We start from the raw sequence: 14,379 nt of genomic DNA on the forward strand, positions 1-14,379 counted from the left end.
TGTGGGGAGGTGGCTGGGAGCGCGCGGGGAATCGCTGTGAGGCTGCTGGGGGTGGTTGTGGGGTGGCCGTGTCCCTGTGGAGCTGCTGTGGGATGGCTGCGGGGACGGCCGTAGGTCTGGCTGTGGGGTGGGTGTCCGTGGGGATCGCTGTGGGTCCGCTACGGGGCGGCTGTAGGGCTAGCCGTGGGGTGGGTGTCCGTGGGGATCACTGTGGGGCGGCTGTAGGGCTGGCCGTGGGGCCCCAGGTGTGCTGAGCCGCTCCCCGTCCCCGCAGGGCGCCATGCCGGTCTCACCGCCTCACACCCGCGGACGACGAGCTCTACCAGCGGACACGGGTGACCGTGCTGCAGCCGGACTCCCCCAACACCATGTTCATCGAGGGCTACACCAGCCGCGGCTTCACCATCAGTGGGGACCTGGTGGTGGGGCCCTGCGCCATCCTGCCCCGCGCCATCCTCCAGTGGAACGTGAGTGACCCGCGGCGTGAGAGGGACCCCTACCCCGGGGTTGGGGGGGTCTGCCCCACTCATTGCCCTCGGTGTCCCCGCAGGTTGGCTCCTACAGGGACATCTCGAATGAGAGTCTGTCACTGTTTCGGCTGCTGGAGCCCCAAATAGGTACGTGGGGTGGCTGAAGCCCTGTGCTGTCACAGCCTGCCCGAGCTGCCTCCTGAGCTGTGCCAGGCTGCTGGGGCCCTGCTGCCCCTGGGGGTCAGCACAGCTCTGCCCAGCCCACGCCACAGCACCCTGCTGGCGTTTTGGGGGAATGAGCTGCTCTGTGGCATCCCTTTGCTTTGCAGCAGCAGCTGGAGGGGTAGGAGGGACACAGCGGGGCATGTTTCCCCCTCGTTTGGGCTGCTGTGTGGGAGCTGTGGGTCCCTGCAGGGAGGGCAGGTCTGGGCCGAGGCAGCCCGAGCGTTGCCAGGCTCTCACCCTTGCCTGTGGTTGTGTCCTGGTTGCAGAGATCCTGGTGCTGGGCACTGGAGACAGGGTGGAGCGGCTCCACCCCGCCGTGCTGAAGCAGATGCGGGCATGTGGGATTGCTGTGGAGGTGCAGGACACGGTGAGGAGATGGGTGCACAGGCAGCACCCCAGTGAAGGGGGAGCAGTGGCACTGGGAGCCTCCCGTGCGCCCTGAGGCTCTGCCTGCCCAGGGATGGGCAGGAGGGAGAGGGATCTTGTGGCCCATGGGGAGGGCTGTATTTCCTGCTGGAGGAGGGGGGGCTTCACTCCCTCCCTGTTCTATTTCACAGCCAAATGCGTGTGCGACCTTCAACTTCCTGACAAGTGAAAAGCGCCTGGCAGCTGCTGGGCTCATCCCTCCACGGGGCACCTACACGGGGATGTAGATGCTGCCTGACGAGGCTGCGGGCTGAGCAGCTCGTCCCTTGCCTGCCTGAAGCCCCCGAGCGTCACTGCTCTCTGTGGAGAAATGCTTTGGACTCAGTGGAGATCAACTGTGAAATGCGTGGGCTTGGCTCTGCCCCAAAATCCCTGGCTTCTTGGCCTCGTTGCCCAGCCCGGGCTGGGGGCTGCAGGGCATGGCACGAGGCGTGAGTGTTGCTGGCAGCACTGCAGCCGCAGCTCTGCCGTTCTGCCGAGGCGGTGCCCAGTGCCTTGGCAGCAAGAAGCTGTCGCCCCGAGGCAGGGCAGAGGCTGGTGAGCGAGCTGCACAACCCCCGGGCACGTCTGAGGCTCCACAAGGAAAATACATGTAAATTGGAAATACAAAGCAATTGCGTGGTGGTTAATGTGCAGCAGAGCGAGGCTGTAATGCACCACGGGGTGTGTGTTCTCACCCTTCCATGGAGCTGGCCAGGCCAGTGGGGCTGTGGGTCGGCCCCACAACAGCTCCCTGGGCAGCGTGCGTGGTGCCAGGGGGTGCCACTGGCCAGCAGCTCCCTGTGCACGGCCAGCACTGGCAACTGGTGTGTCCCAGCTGGAGCTGGTGAGCCCTGGGGTGTCCTGTGGGGCTTTGTGCCACCCCACCAGCACCTGTGTGCCTTGTGAAGCCTGGAGCTGTGGTCGGTCCCAGGGTGCTGCAGCCCCTCTCCCTGCAGGCTCAGAGCTCAAGCAGGGGACACACACAGAGAGGGTCACTGTCCTGTCCCCACCCCCACCTTGCACCGGCTGATGGTTGTGGGGGCAACCCCTGGGGCTGGGGGTACCCAATCCCAGCCTCCTGCCCCAAACCCTGCCACCTCCATGGGCCCAAGGAGGGGGGTATGTGGCTGCAGCGCCCAGCCCTGAGGCAGCCTGTGGGCTAGCTTTGTTAATGAATGAGCCAGCTGTATTAATGAATGTATGCCACTAACAAGATTATGTTGCAGTTTGAGGCTCTGATTTTAGCACGTGTAAATCTAATTTGACATTGCCAAGCTATGGAGTGATTTATTTATATATTTATTTTTTTTTTAATCAACAGTATTAGCGACACAAAACGCTGACGGTAATCACGGGCTCTTCAGCAGGAGTGACAGCTGCGTGTATTGGAGGGGGCTGATACACACCTAAAATACCTTTGGCACCTGGTGTTGCAGGCACAAGGGGCTGCAGCTGCTGGGGCGATGTGGGGGTGAGCACCCGGGGCTGTGGGGACAAGGTGGGACCTTTAGGGGAAGAAACAGCAGGGAAGGAGAAGGGTGGATTGGTGAGGTCCAGGCGAGGGAAGGTACCGCTCCAAAGGCCCGGTGTGTGCAGGCAGCTGCAGCGCAGAGCGGTTCCAGGGGTGTCTGGGTGGGTGTACACAAATGTACACAAGCACCTACATGGTTGTTGTTGCCCCAGCTGGGACAGGCACAGCCTGGCAAAAATCTATTTGCTCTCTTGCCTGGCGGCCACTTGTTTTCTGCTCTCAGAAGAGCTCTGTTCTCTTTTTTTTGTTACACCCCACGCTACATTATTCACTCAGCCCTCCCAAGGAGCTGTCGCCTCTCCATTGCGCCCCCCCAACACAAAGTGTCCCTTCTGGGGCCAGGAAGCAAAGGGAAGAGCCAGGGAAGGAGAACAAGGGCAGTACAGAAGGAAGAGGGGCTCCGGGCTGACACCAATTGCACATCTTTTCCTCTTTTATTGTAAAACACGGCCAACGCGTGCAAGGCTCCAGGCGCCAGCCCAGCACCCCTTCTCCTGGGTGGTGGGTGGGCCCTCTCAGGTGGTGATGAAGCAGCCAAGGGACATGGGGAGCTCCAGGCAGCCCACAGGGTAATGGCACTTCTGCAGCAAGAGCAGCTCCCGCACGGGGTGGCGCAGGGCTGAGTGGCACGATGACAGACACAGACGGACCCCCCCTTCAGAAGAGGCGCTTCTCATACCTGTGAGGGGAGCAGCAAACCAGAGAGCCCTTTTACTGACCCGCCTCAGCCAGGGCAAGGAGCAAAGGCACAGTCAGGAAGGGCTCCCAGCCTGGCAGCCCGTGGTGGGAAGAGCCCCTACTTGCTGGCAGCGAGCAGCTCACCCGCTCGTGCCCTGCTGCAAGAGGAGCACCGGCCCAGGACAGGCTGGGACTCAGCCCAACTGAAGAGTGGCAACCCAACACCCACCCCAGGGAGACAGGGGTCCTGCCAGCAGCACTTACGAGTGGAGGCCATGCACCCCTCCTTCCACCTGGGCAGACGTCGTCCTCTTCTCAAACTTCAGCTCTCCCGAATACATCATGGCTCTGAGGGGGAAGGACACATGTCACAAGCCAGCCAGAGTCCAGGCAAGACAGGGCTCCAGCTGGAGCACCTGGGAGCAGGGACACTGGTTCCAGAATGGTCTTTGCTGTGCTCCTAAAAGCCAGGCAAAATGAGGTAATCCCACATTTTGAGGCCAGCCAGCAGAATATGTCAAAAGAGACCAAGTTTCTGCATTCCTGGGGCTGGCAAATCTATGACACAGTGGCCACTGGAGATGAAGGAAGAGGGCTATAGCGAGGTCAGACCATGCAGAACACACCACAGCATGGGTGCAGCTGGCCCAGAGACCCCAAATGGCAGCACTCACCGGACTTGGGTCAAGCTCTTGGCACCAATATCCTGGCAGGAATGCTGGATCCCAGCAATCAGGTACGGAATGAACTTGTGGATAGAGCCCTTGTCCTGCACTGCGCCAGAGACCCCCTGGGCCACTTTGATTTTGTCTGTCTCACTGCATGGGAGCACAAATCAAAGAAGTTTGTGAAGCAGAATCTCGATCTGCTTGATCTGCTGCCCAAAAGCACCATTTCTTACCTGAAATACCGGTTCTGGCTGCCTAAGTTCTTGTCCATGGCATCTAGTGAGCCCATGCCACGGTATTTCTTCAGCCTAATTCCATCCGAGAAGAAGTATTCACCTGGGGCCTCCGTGGTGGCAGCCAGGAGAGAGCCCATCATCACTGGCACAAGAGATCATCAAGAGCAGCACGTCAGCAGCAGGAAGGCTGTGGCCACAAAACCCCTCAGTGTCCCTGGGCACAGCAGGGAGCTGGACCCCTCCATGCCTCCAGCCACCTACAGGTATAAGCCCTCGTGCCCAGAATCAAATGCCGTGGAGAAACCCTTCCCAGGGGACACCCTAGGACATGCACGACGTGGCAGCCCCACGCGCCGCTCACCTGTGGAAGCCCCGAGCGCAAGGGCCTTTGCGATGTGCCCAACCGTCTGGATCCCTCCGTCTGCGATCACGGGGACGCCGAATCTCCTGGCGTATTCGGACACCTTGTACACCGCCGTGGCCTGGGGGCGGCCGCACGCCAGCACTGCGGGCAGGGAGAGAGCGGAGGAAGGGTCAGCTCCCACCCGCCAGAGCCGTCCCTCCCCAGCAGGCCCTTTAGGCTTCCAGCACACACATGCTCCAGCACTCGGGAACGCACAGATCCCTGGATGCTCCTTCCCTAGGCCGAGTTGCAAGAGAAGTGGATGCCCAGGAGATGCCTGCTGGGACATCCTCACGGCCCTCGACTCCAAAAAGCTGTGGGTGACCTTGGGACCGGGGTCTTTGACCGAATGCCTGGGATCAGCCGAGACTCACGGCTCATCCTGGTGCAGAGGAGACCTGTGGGGAGCTTGGGAAGGAAGCGGAGCAGATTCCAAAAGCCCCTCTCCAGAGCATCCCTAGCCCATAGCCATGTCCCACCGCTTGCTCCCTCCTAGCAGCGCCAGACCCCTTCTCCGTATGCCCAGCAGCTGCACGATGTGCTGCTTGCGCGGGAAGGCAGCTGGCTGGGAGAGAGCTGGTATGTATATATATGTATAGATCTATTTATATATATATATACATCTGCGCACACACACACACACAAACACACATGCAGCAGTGGAAAAGAGGCAGGATGATTTGATGGCTTACAGGAAATAATTTAGGTTCCTGCCCTGCAACACAGCAAGAACTCAGTCAAGTTTAGCTGCCCCATGGGAAGGGAGTTATTGGCTTTAGATTTACCTGCTCTTCCCAGTCGCTAGTGGTTAGAGGCTTCCCGTGGTGCGAGGGGAAAACCAGCACAGGGCACGTCTTGTAACACATTTGTCAGCCACAGGCATGCAAGTACGCTGGGATAAGCTGCTCTCGGGGGCACTCCCCTTCCCCACAATTAACTAGAAGCCTTTTCTCCAGTCACGGTTAGTCCGATACACCGGGTCAGATTATGGCCATGCAGGATTAGTACTTCAGAGTGTGAACTCCAGGGTGGTTTATCCTGCCCGGCAGCAGCGCTGGCAGCACACGTCCCTGGCAGAGGTCTGCCGAGGCCGGAGTCTGCCGTTGCCCCGCTCCCAGCGCTCAGCAGCAGCTGCCGAGGGGGAGAGAAGCCAGACTCCGGGCTGAAATCATGAAAGAACTGGTTTTTTTAATTGAACAAAACTCAACGTTAAGGTAGGGCTCAGCCAGCCAGGGAGAGTCTGCCAGCTAGAACACAAATGCCGTTAGTCTTAAAGAGAGGGTCTCGCTCGGTACCACACTGCTAAAGGCCATGTCGCGGCCACAAAACGCTGCAAGGAGAGAAACACTTGATTTTGAAGGTCCAGAGCCCCAGTGTCTGCTCTGTGGAGAGAAACACCTGATTTTGAAGGTCCAGAGCCCCAGTGTCTGCGGGATTGTGCCGTAGACAGTGCAGAAACCTCACAACAGTGGCCACGGAGACCAACCCTTTAAGGAACAGCTTGGCTCAGGGCCCCTGGGAGCATCGCACTGTTCCGACTGTCCCAGTGCCCGGCGCCACAGCTCCAGAGCACAGGCTTCCAAAGCAGGGTTCAGAGCGCACACACGCCAAGTGGTCAGGGTGAGGGTTTGCCTTTTTTTAGTGTATCTGCAAAGGGTGACCCTACGAGATCAGCTGCTAGAGAAAACCTTCCGGGATCTTCAACAGAAACCTTTGAGGTCCATCAAAACCAGGGAGAAAGGGCAAAACCCAAGGCTCGCCTCGGGTGGCTGCGTGATCGGGCAGCACCACAGCAGTACAGAGCAGACAAAGCTGCAGCCTGTGCTGGGCAGGGGAAGAGCCCTTTCTCTCCACAGGAGGATCAGGGGTCAGTGGGGAAAGACGTGGTCCTGGTACGCAGCTGCCAAGGTGGCCGCACGCAGCTAAGTCCCTCTGTCACCCCAGGGGAGCTAGCTCCAAGTGAAGCTTGGCCAGGGCACCGCTTCTCCACAACTGAGGCCAGATTTAGAGCAGGATCAAGGACTGCTCAGGGATCACTTCCCAGCACTGGATCAGCAGGGACGTGCCCAGCTGGAGATCCAGGAGGTGCAGCTGGAAAGCTCAAGTCAGGCTCCTGAACTGGATTTTGGAGTGGAGGGTGGATGAGCCTGAGTGCCCTCAGCTTTGACAATTCAGACCCTGCTTTAGGAATTCAGAAAGGCTTCTCAGCTTCCATTTCAGATTCAAAACCAGTATCCAAAGCCACAAAACCCCAAGTGCATCTACAGCTAAATTATTCTCAAACAAGCAGTAGGGCCATGTGCAGCCAAATCAGGGTCCTGCTTCAAGACACGTAATTAGGGTTGGGAACAGGGCAAGTGACTTACTATAGGTGCCCGTGACAGTAGAAGGGCATTTGGGGCTGTGGGACTTTAGGTCTGGAGGGATCTTTGGAGCAGCTAAACAAAAACAAACACACACATTTTAGAGACAGAAGAACAGCAGCAGAACAAAGGACCCCAGCAGTGACCTGCCACTAGGCAGAGCGTACGGTGTGGGACAGAGCTGACCTTGCAAACCCTTCCTAGCCCGAGAGCCAAGCCAGAGGCCAGATCCCAGCCAGCCAGGCCCGGCTGTGCACAGCGCATGCTGGCCCTGCCCCAGCAGCCATCCAGAGAGGTGACCCCCCACTAATCCCAAAAGCCAGAGTTCTTGCCCTAAAAGGGCCAAAAACCTGGGGAAGAGTTTTGCAACCACATCTCCTGTGAAGCGCCACGTTCTACCTCTGCTCTGTTCCTTCCCCAGAACCAGCACCCAGCCCCACCTCCCACAGCAGCTGGGAGAGGCACCCTCTGGAGATGTTCAGCACGCTGCAGAACAGAGCGTGCCTCAGCAGGTCCTCTGCCTCAGAGCCAGAGGAGGACACGTGCGTCCTGGTTCTGCTCCGGCTACGGAAGCGTCAGCCCAAGGACATCACAGCGTCCCTAAAAAGGTCACCCAACACAGACTGCCCCAATTGGGAAACCCCCGCAGCCAGCGCTCCCATGGCAGGCAAAGCAGGAGCACAGCCGAGGCCCAGGGCTGCTCCGAGGCTCCCCATGGGAATGGGCAGAGCTAACGCAGCACCTTTGGCCATCAGCTCCCTCTTGTTGCCTCCAGGGCCAAGGACCAAGGAGCAAAGCAGAGAGGGGCTGTGTTCGTGGGCTGCAGCGCCTTGCGCCACCGCTCTGCACCTCACCCATCGGGTCCAGAACACGAGGACTGAGCCTGTCCCCAAGGCAGGCCCTGGGGACACCCCTCTTTGCCTTTTAGCTAAGGGTGACACAGCCTCTGCCCCACACAAGCTCTGACTGACTGCAAAGACAATGGCCAGAAATCCCACCTGGGCCTGGGGATCACAGAAAGGCATGGAGGCCAGCAGACCCATTCTCAAGCACCACGCACACCGCTGCCAGGGGGAAGGGGAGCGCAGACAGCCCCGTGCACGTCACCCGCCAGCGCTGGGGACCCGCTCAGCCCCTCTCCCTGCAGAGCTGCCCGCCAGCCCCATCCCACACCGAGCTCAGTGGCTCCTCTCGGGCAAAGCCACGCCAGCCACAGCTGCTCTGCTCAGCCTCGGTCAGTACTGGGGAACGTCTCTGCTGCTGCTGCCACCCCAAAGGGCTGACCCAGCTAATGGGGATGTCCTGGACAAAAGGGGTGAAGTTCAGCTTGCTCTTTGTTAGACACTGCCCTCATAATGGGAGAAGTCCATCCCAGCTGTGCTGCTTTTCAGCAGGGAATCTCTACTCAACAGATGTCTTCAGCTTATTTAGGAGACGGCTGATCTCTCTCACCTTCCTGTGTGATGCAGATGGAGCCACTGCCCATCCCGACTCTGAGGGCATCGACCCCTGCGTCAATGAGGTTCTTGGCCTGAGCAGCGGTCACAACTGTGGGGAGCAGAAACTGGTTTGAAGAGAGAGAAGCAGAATTGCACGCGACACTGCCCTGGTCCTTCCCCCATGGCTGCCAACAGCCCCTACCCAGGGCAGCAGCCGTACACCAGCGTCCGAGCCAGGCCTGGCTCTCCACTGCTGCCAGGCAGTTAGCTCCTGTCCCCAGTCCATGAGATGACACAGGTCCTTTAGGCTACTCTGTGTCATGCTTACAGCCAAAGGCTGAGGTGGCAGAGGTCACCACATGGTGCCAGGCACTCTTTGGGTCACACCAGGTAGCAAGGGCAGAGCACAGACTAAGAGCAGCACCAGTAAAGACAAGGACTGCTGAACTCTGCTGTCAAGAGGCAGGGAAAATTTCCACTAGATTTCCGCATTAAGCAATATTCATTATTATTATCCAAAATTTTAAACTGGTGTGTAAAAGAGGCTAATGTGTAATGGGCTACAGAGGACTGTAGCTCACCGTGCTGCAGAGCAAAGGTTTCAAAACACCTGCAGCTCTGGGGGCAGCGGGGCACTGCCCTGCATCTGCAGAGTGGTCTCACTCTGCCCCACAAGCCAGAGGGAACCATTTTAAGTTCACAGACATTTACCAAGAGGATCATTTCATCCACGTCCCTGCAGCTCCCTCTATGTCTAAGCAACAAACATATTTTAAAGACAAGAACAGTCTTCAGTGCATGCCTACCGTTTCCTCCAATAACTTGTAGGTTGGGATATTTCTCCTTAATGTATTTTATCATATTGATCTGGAAGATGGAGTTCCCCTGAGAGGAATCCTGCAACAGAAAGAAAACAGATTTCAACCAGAATTTCTGCAAAAGATTATGAATAGAGCTTCAGAAAAGCTTCAGATCTTCACTCTGCTCTGGGGTCTCTGCTAAGCTCGCTGCATGGGCAACGTGACACCCCAAACTGAGCACAGACCCAGAGGAGAAGCTGCCACCAAGAAAGTAACATGTCTGTACAAGGCAGTTTATTGTAAAGACTTCACACTTAAATCCTGTGGCTTCAACAGAAGGCAACAAGCAGCACATCTGGCTGTGGGTAAGAACCACCAGGACACTGTCAGCCCTGTTTCAAACTACAGGTGAAACACTGAACGTTCTGATGACACCCAGAAGGGCTGGCACAGGATGCACCTCTCCCTGCCGTGCAGCTGAAACACCAGATGTTGGCCACCGAGGGCTCGTGCCCTGCCAGCCCCCGTGACTGCTGAACATCTCCGGCTGTGATGCTGCTCAGTCATGTCCTGGGAGCGTGGCAGACTGTAAGCGAAGGATCGATGAGAAATCAATGTGCTCACACACAGGCAGCGGCTGCTGTGCCTGAAAGCACGGGCCAGCAGGGGAGAGGAGCAGAGCAGCCCCGGGCTGAGCACTCCCCAGCAGCAGGCAGTTATGGGAATAACACAGCAGCAAACACCCAACGGTCGAAGGGAACTGTGAGAAGCCAAATATTCAAAACCAGTACAGAACATCAGAGAGAGCTGCAAGAAGCATCTGTAAAAGACTCTGTATTAGCTGAGAGCATTTCTCTTCTCAGCCTTCAGGGCTTTGATGCTACAAACCCACTCAAGGCTGGGGAAATTCCCAGGCAAGAGGAATCCCTCTTATTTGAGGACTCCAACCTGAATGAGACAGAGGTCAGCAAATTGCCACACTATAACAAAAAAGGGCCTGTAAGGAAGACAGTAAGTGCCATGCTGCTGCCCCGCTGCCAGAGGGGTTCATCCAAACCAGACCCTCAACCCACCCAACGCCCCCAGGCCAGTTGATGCCCGTGGGTGGCTCACCAGCACTACTGCATCCACGCCAGCCTGCACCAGGAGGTCCAGCCGGTACTTGTCATCTTCGTGGGTCCCAATCGCAGCACCACAGAGCAGCTGCTTCTTAGAATCCTTAGAAGCCAGGGGGTAGTCCCTGTTCTTCTTGAGATCGGTGCGGGCAATTATAGCCACCAGCTCGTCATCTTCATTAACGATTGGCAGCTTGCCTTGAAACAAAGAGAAAGAAGATCACTGGAGGTTCCTGCAGGAGACAGAGGGGAGGCCGGAGCAGCGGGGCAGAGCAGCAGCATCAGGCAGGTGGCAACTGGTACAAGGTGGAGACTCAAAGAGGTGGGTTACCAAATACTGCTTGGACACAGACGCCAACAGCCCTGGCTCTAGACACAGAGCAACAAGTCTGCAGGGCTGGAAAAGGACTCAGTATCCCCACGCATAGAAGAAAAAGTGCATCTCTTTTAATAATTAGATCCATGACATTGCGTTAAAAGTCAAACTACCAAACCCTGACAGAGCTGAACTGGGTGCCAAAATGTGAAGGCCAGGACAGAAAATTGAAGACGTGTGGCTGGACAGCCAGGCAGCTCTTCAGCTCCTGGGCTGCCAAGAATCCCTCAACTTCAAACGGATTTGAGATGAACACATGTGACCTCTGTACCCTGGCAGAGGGCTGTGGGCACTCTCTCCTCCCTGTCCTCTCCTCGTGCTGGAACACAGCCCTTCCATGTTCCACCCACGCACGGACACGTGCCCACTTTCACCCACTGCTGCTCCCAGCCCAGCCCTTCCACAGCCCTCCCTCGCATCGCAGACGTTCACAGGTACCTTTTTTACTCCTTTGCAGGATTTCATTTGCTTCTTTCAACATTACGCCAGCCGGGGCCACAACAAGATCCTCCCGCTTTGTCATAATCTAGTGGGAGGGAGAAGATAAGAAGTCACAAGAACTCCTTCGCACTGATCTGGAAATATCAAACCCCTCTGCCCACGTGAAATGCTCTGCAGCAGCCATGTGGGAGTGCTCCACAGACAAAGGAACCCACAGCACAGCAACAGGCCTGCAGAAACACACAGGAACGGCCTCCAATGAGCTGTCCCTGTGCAAGCAGCGGCCATCGGCCCCCAAACCCATTGGTGTAGTGAAAACAAGAGATGGCAGAGGGCATCAGCAGGCCGAGGGAGAGCACCTAGAAGCAAGGAATGACTCTCAGATGACCCTTGTTTGGGATGTCACCCAAGCAGCCCTCCCCTTTAATAGAGCACGGGCAAATAAGGGCTGGAGACACCTCCGCAGTCCCATGCTGTTCTGGCAGAAACGCTACCCCCAAGCTTGTTTTTGGGCAGTGATCCCCAGCTCACTGGAAGGGCTCTGCCCAGAATAACCCACCGCTGCTGCTGGCAAGGTCAACGGGGCAAAGGAGTCACTTCAGTCCAAACAAACACACTCACCCACGCTCGCTCAGACAAACAAGCACCAAAACACTGTGGGAAGGCAAAGGGCAATGGACAGAAGCTGGAACATGGGAACATCTGATGAGGTACACAGAGGAAAGCTTTCACCACGACAGCAGTCAAATGCTGGAAGAGCAGCCCAGTGAGGCAGTGAAGTCTCCATCTTTGGAGAGGCAGACACAGCCCCACACAACCTGCTCCAGCTGAACGTGCCTCAAGTGGAAGGTTTGACAAGGGACCTCGAGGTCCCTCCCCAGCCGCAGCGTTCTGCGATTACAAACCTGGCGTGGGATGTTTTCATAAAAGGTTACACCAAGAAGGCCATAAAAAGCTAAGAGGGAACACTCTCTAACCCTCAAGGAAGATAGATTGCACACAGCAAAGAAAAGAGGGAATGTTTTAGTTATTTATACTATAAGAAGAGACATATTGCTTCAGGAAAGAGGATCCTGTCCGGATCCACCCAAAATCCTGTCTGTGACAGAACCTGCATCTCAGGAAAAGCCTGAGGAATGAGAGACATATCCCAACACACTCCCTAAGCCTGTGGGATCCATGAGGTTCCCAAGCTACAGGAGACCTGTGTGTTCAGCTGGATGGCAACGAACAGCTCAGCAAGATGACTGCTGGATGGCAAAGTGGGGAGAGGTCTAGGAGACATTCATCTTCTCAGCCTTGCCTGGTGACAGGGAGAAGCACCAAATGCTAACAGCAGCAAGCTTCCCGCTTCGCTGCATGATCCACGTAAAGGATGAGAGGAGATTCTTATCTGGCTCCTCTGAATGGGCCAGCATCGCTTCAAAGGGCCATGTGCACTTTTATAACCTACTCCTGGTTTAAGATTCTCATTACAGGTATTTATAGGCGATTTCAAACCAAACAGGGATGAGCATGTGATACCAGGTTTGGTCAGCAAGAGCTAAAAATAGGCGTTGAGTCAAGAGCAGAGCCTGGCCGAGAGGCACCGGTGGTGTAACCTGACAGGGCCACAGATCTACAGTTACACAACTCAAGTAACAGGAACGCCAGAACTAACAGGAATCAGCATCGGCATCGCAGAGAACGTTCTGTCGGAGGGGAGTTTGGGAGCGCAGCAGTATAAAGGCAAAACTGCCAGTTTCCAAACTCAGGGGGTTATTTTAAAGAGCAAGCAGCCTAGATGAGGCACACGGGGGAAAGACAGCCCAGAAAAGGAAGACTGTCACTCGGAGGGCCTGCTGGGCACAGCGCAGCTGCTACAGCCCTGGCCAGTGCCAGTGCCCTACGTGGCACCACGGCAGCAGCCAGGAAACAGCAGGAATTAATGACTGAAGCAGGGGAGAGCACCAGCTGCAGAGGATGGCTTCCACAACGCTGAAAGGTAACCCCGCAGGAGGAGTCACGCCAACGCTAACTGCAGGGCCACCCTCCTGCATCCTCTGCAGGACTCACAGAGAGAGCATAAATGAATGAGACACTCCCTCCTGGAAATACAGTTAAAGATGGACGCGCAGAGCTAACGTGGAGCTGCTCCCTCCTGCTGGCGCAGCGTCCTCGCAGCCACGCACTCACCCCTTCTCCTTATCACAAGCCACGCCGCTTCCTAACGCAACGCTCACATCCATCAGCGCTCACAAGCCCTCCTCACCTCGCCGAGGGGCAAGTCGTGCTCCGACTCTTTCAGGAAATCGATATCTCGAGATGAAATGATCCCAACCAGCTTGCCCCCCATCTTCCCATTGTCCGTGATGGGGATCCCACAGAATCCATGACGAGCCTTTGCTTCGAACACATCTCGCACTCGGTCGTTGGGGCTCAGCACCACGGGGTCCGTGATGAACCCTTGCTCATATTTCTGAAAAGAAGCAGATTGAGCAGCCAGGCCGAGCAGCACCACCAGAGCAGGCAGAAGCTGGACATGTGCCTGGTGGTTGCTGCAGCCGCCCACAAAGGTCTGTAACCGCCCCACCTGGCCATGTGCTCACCCACATGGCAACTCCCAGACCAGCACCACGGCTCACCCAAGGAGCACTAGATCCCTGAGAGCTCCCAGGCTAAGCTCCTTCCTGAAACTGTGGGGAACGGTTCCACCCCAGGAGGCCTGGCAGGTCTCAGACCCCAGGCTGAGCGTGGGGCAGCACCTAACACACAAGAGGGGAACCAGGACAGCGCCACTCCTCCAGAACACCAAGATCTGATGGTCTCCTCTCACAACGGGCCAAACCCCACCGCCCACCTCCACCCCGGGACCAGGGTTGGTTCCAGCCGCTCACCTTCACCTTCCGCACTTCGTTGGCCTGGAACTCCGGGGTGCAGTTGTGATGGATGAACCCAATGCCCCCCGTCAGCTGGGAACACAAAAGGCGGCTGTAAGTTGCTGCAACCCCCCCCCCCTTCACCGGGCAGACCCCACCACCGGGTGGGCACGGAGAGGCCAGGTCTACCCCCGGGAAGCATGGGGGGGTACCGGCTCCCGGTGCCACCGCCTCAGGGGGTGCCGGGGGGAGGCATGAGGCACAGCTTTCCCCCCCCGGGGCGGGAGGGGGGTGTCTCCGGAGCGTTGGGGTGACCCGGCAGCAGCTAGGCCTGTGCCTCGCACGGCATCTTCACCCCCCGCCATGCC

The 14,379-nt window shown here is 57.2% G+C and overlaps 2 protein-coding genes across 2 annotated transcripts in view; one reads left to right on the forward strand and one right to left on the reverse strand.

The window, feature by feature from the left end:
- NDUFAF3 (NADH dehydrogenase (ubiquinone) complex I, assembly factor 3) overlaps window positions 1–2,377 on the forward strand; it is a 6,043-nt gene extending 3,666 nt beyond the window's left edge. The window contains exons 2-5 of the mRNA XM_014946671.1: window positions 275–467; window positions 551–617; window positions 962–1,062; window positions 1,253–2,377. Of these exons, the coding sequence (XP_014802157.1) occupies window positions 369–467; window positions 551–617; window positions 962–1,062; window positions 1,253–1,348 (363 nt within the window). The 5' untranslated portion in view covers window positions 275–368 and the 3' untranslated portion in view covers window positions 1,349–2,377. The remainder of the gene's footprint in view (window positions 1–274; window positions 468–550; window positions 618–961; window positions 1,063–1,252) is intronic.
- Window positions 2,378–3,040: 663 nt separating this feature from the next.
- The window catches only part of IMPDH2 (IMP (inosine 5'-monophosphate) dehydrogenase 2), a 14,601-nt gene continuing 3,262 nt past the window's right edge, over window positions 3,041–14,379 (reverse strand). Inside the window, exons 3-14 of the mRNA XM_014946643.1 lie at window positions 14,030–14,360; window positions 13,405–13,611; window positions 11,151–11,238; window positions 10,335–10,534; window positions 9,228–9,318; window positions 8,435–8,530; window positions 6,986–7,057; window positions 4,578–4,721; window positions 4,214–4,358; window positions 3,987–4,130; window positions 3,577–3,660; window positions 3,041–3,313 (exon numbers count right to left, since the gene is read on the reverse strand). Coding sequence (XP_014802129.1) covers window positions 3,292–3,313; window positions 3,577–3,660; window positions 3,987–4,130; window positions 4,214–4,358; window positions 4,578–4,721; window positions 6,986–7,057; window positions 8,435–8,530; window positions 9,228–9,318; window positions 10,335–10,534; window positions 11,151–11,238; window positions 13,405–13,611; window positions 14,030–14,360 — 1,624 coding nt within the window. The 3' untranslated portion in view covers window positions 3,041–3,291. The remainder of the gene's footprint in view (window positions 3,314–3,576; window positions 3,661–3,986; window positions 4,131–4,213; window positions 4,359–4,577; window positions 4,722–6,985; window positions 7,058–8,434; window positions 8,531–9,227; window positions 9,319–10,334; window positions 10,535–11,150; window positions 11,239–13,404; window positions 13,612–14,029; window positions 14,361–14,379) is intronic.

The sequence above is a fragment of the Calidris pugnax genome, unplaced genomic scaffold, assembly GCF_001431845.1.
Source record: "Calidris pugnax isolate Ruff unplaced genomic scaffold, ASM143184v1 scaffold81, whole genome shotgun sequence".
Lineage (NCBI taxonomy): Eukaryota > Metazoa > Chordata > Aves > Charadriiformes > Scolopacidae > Calidris > Calidris pugnax.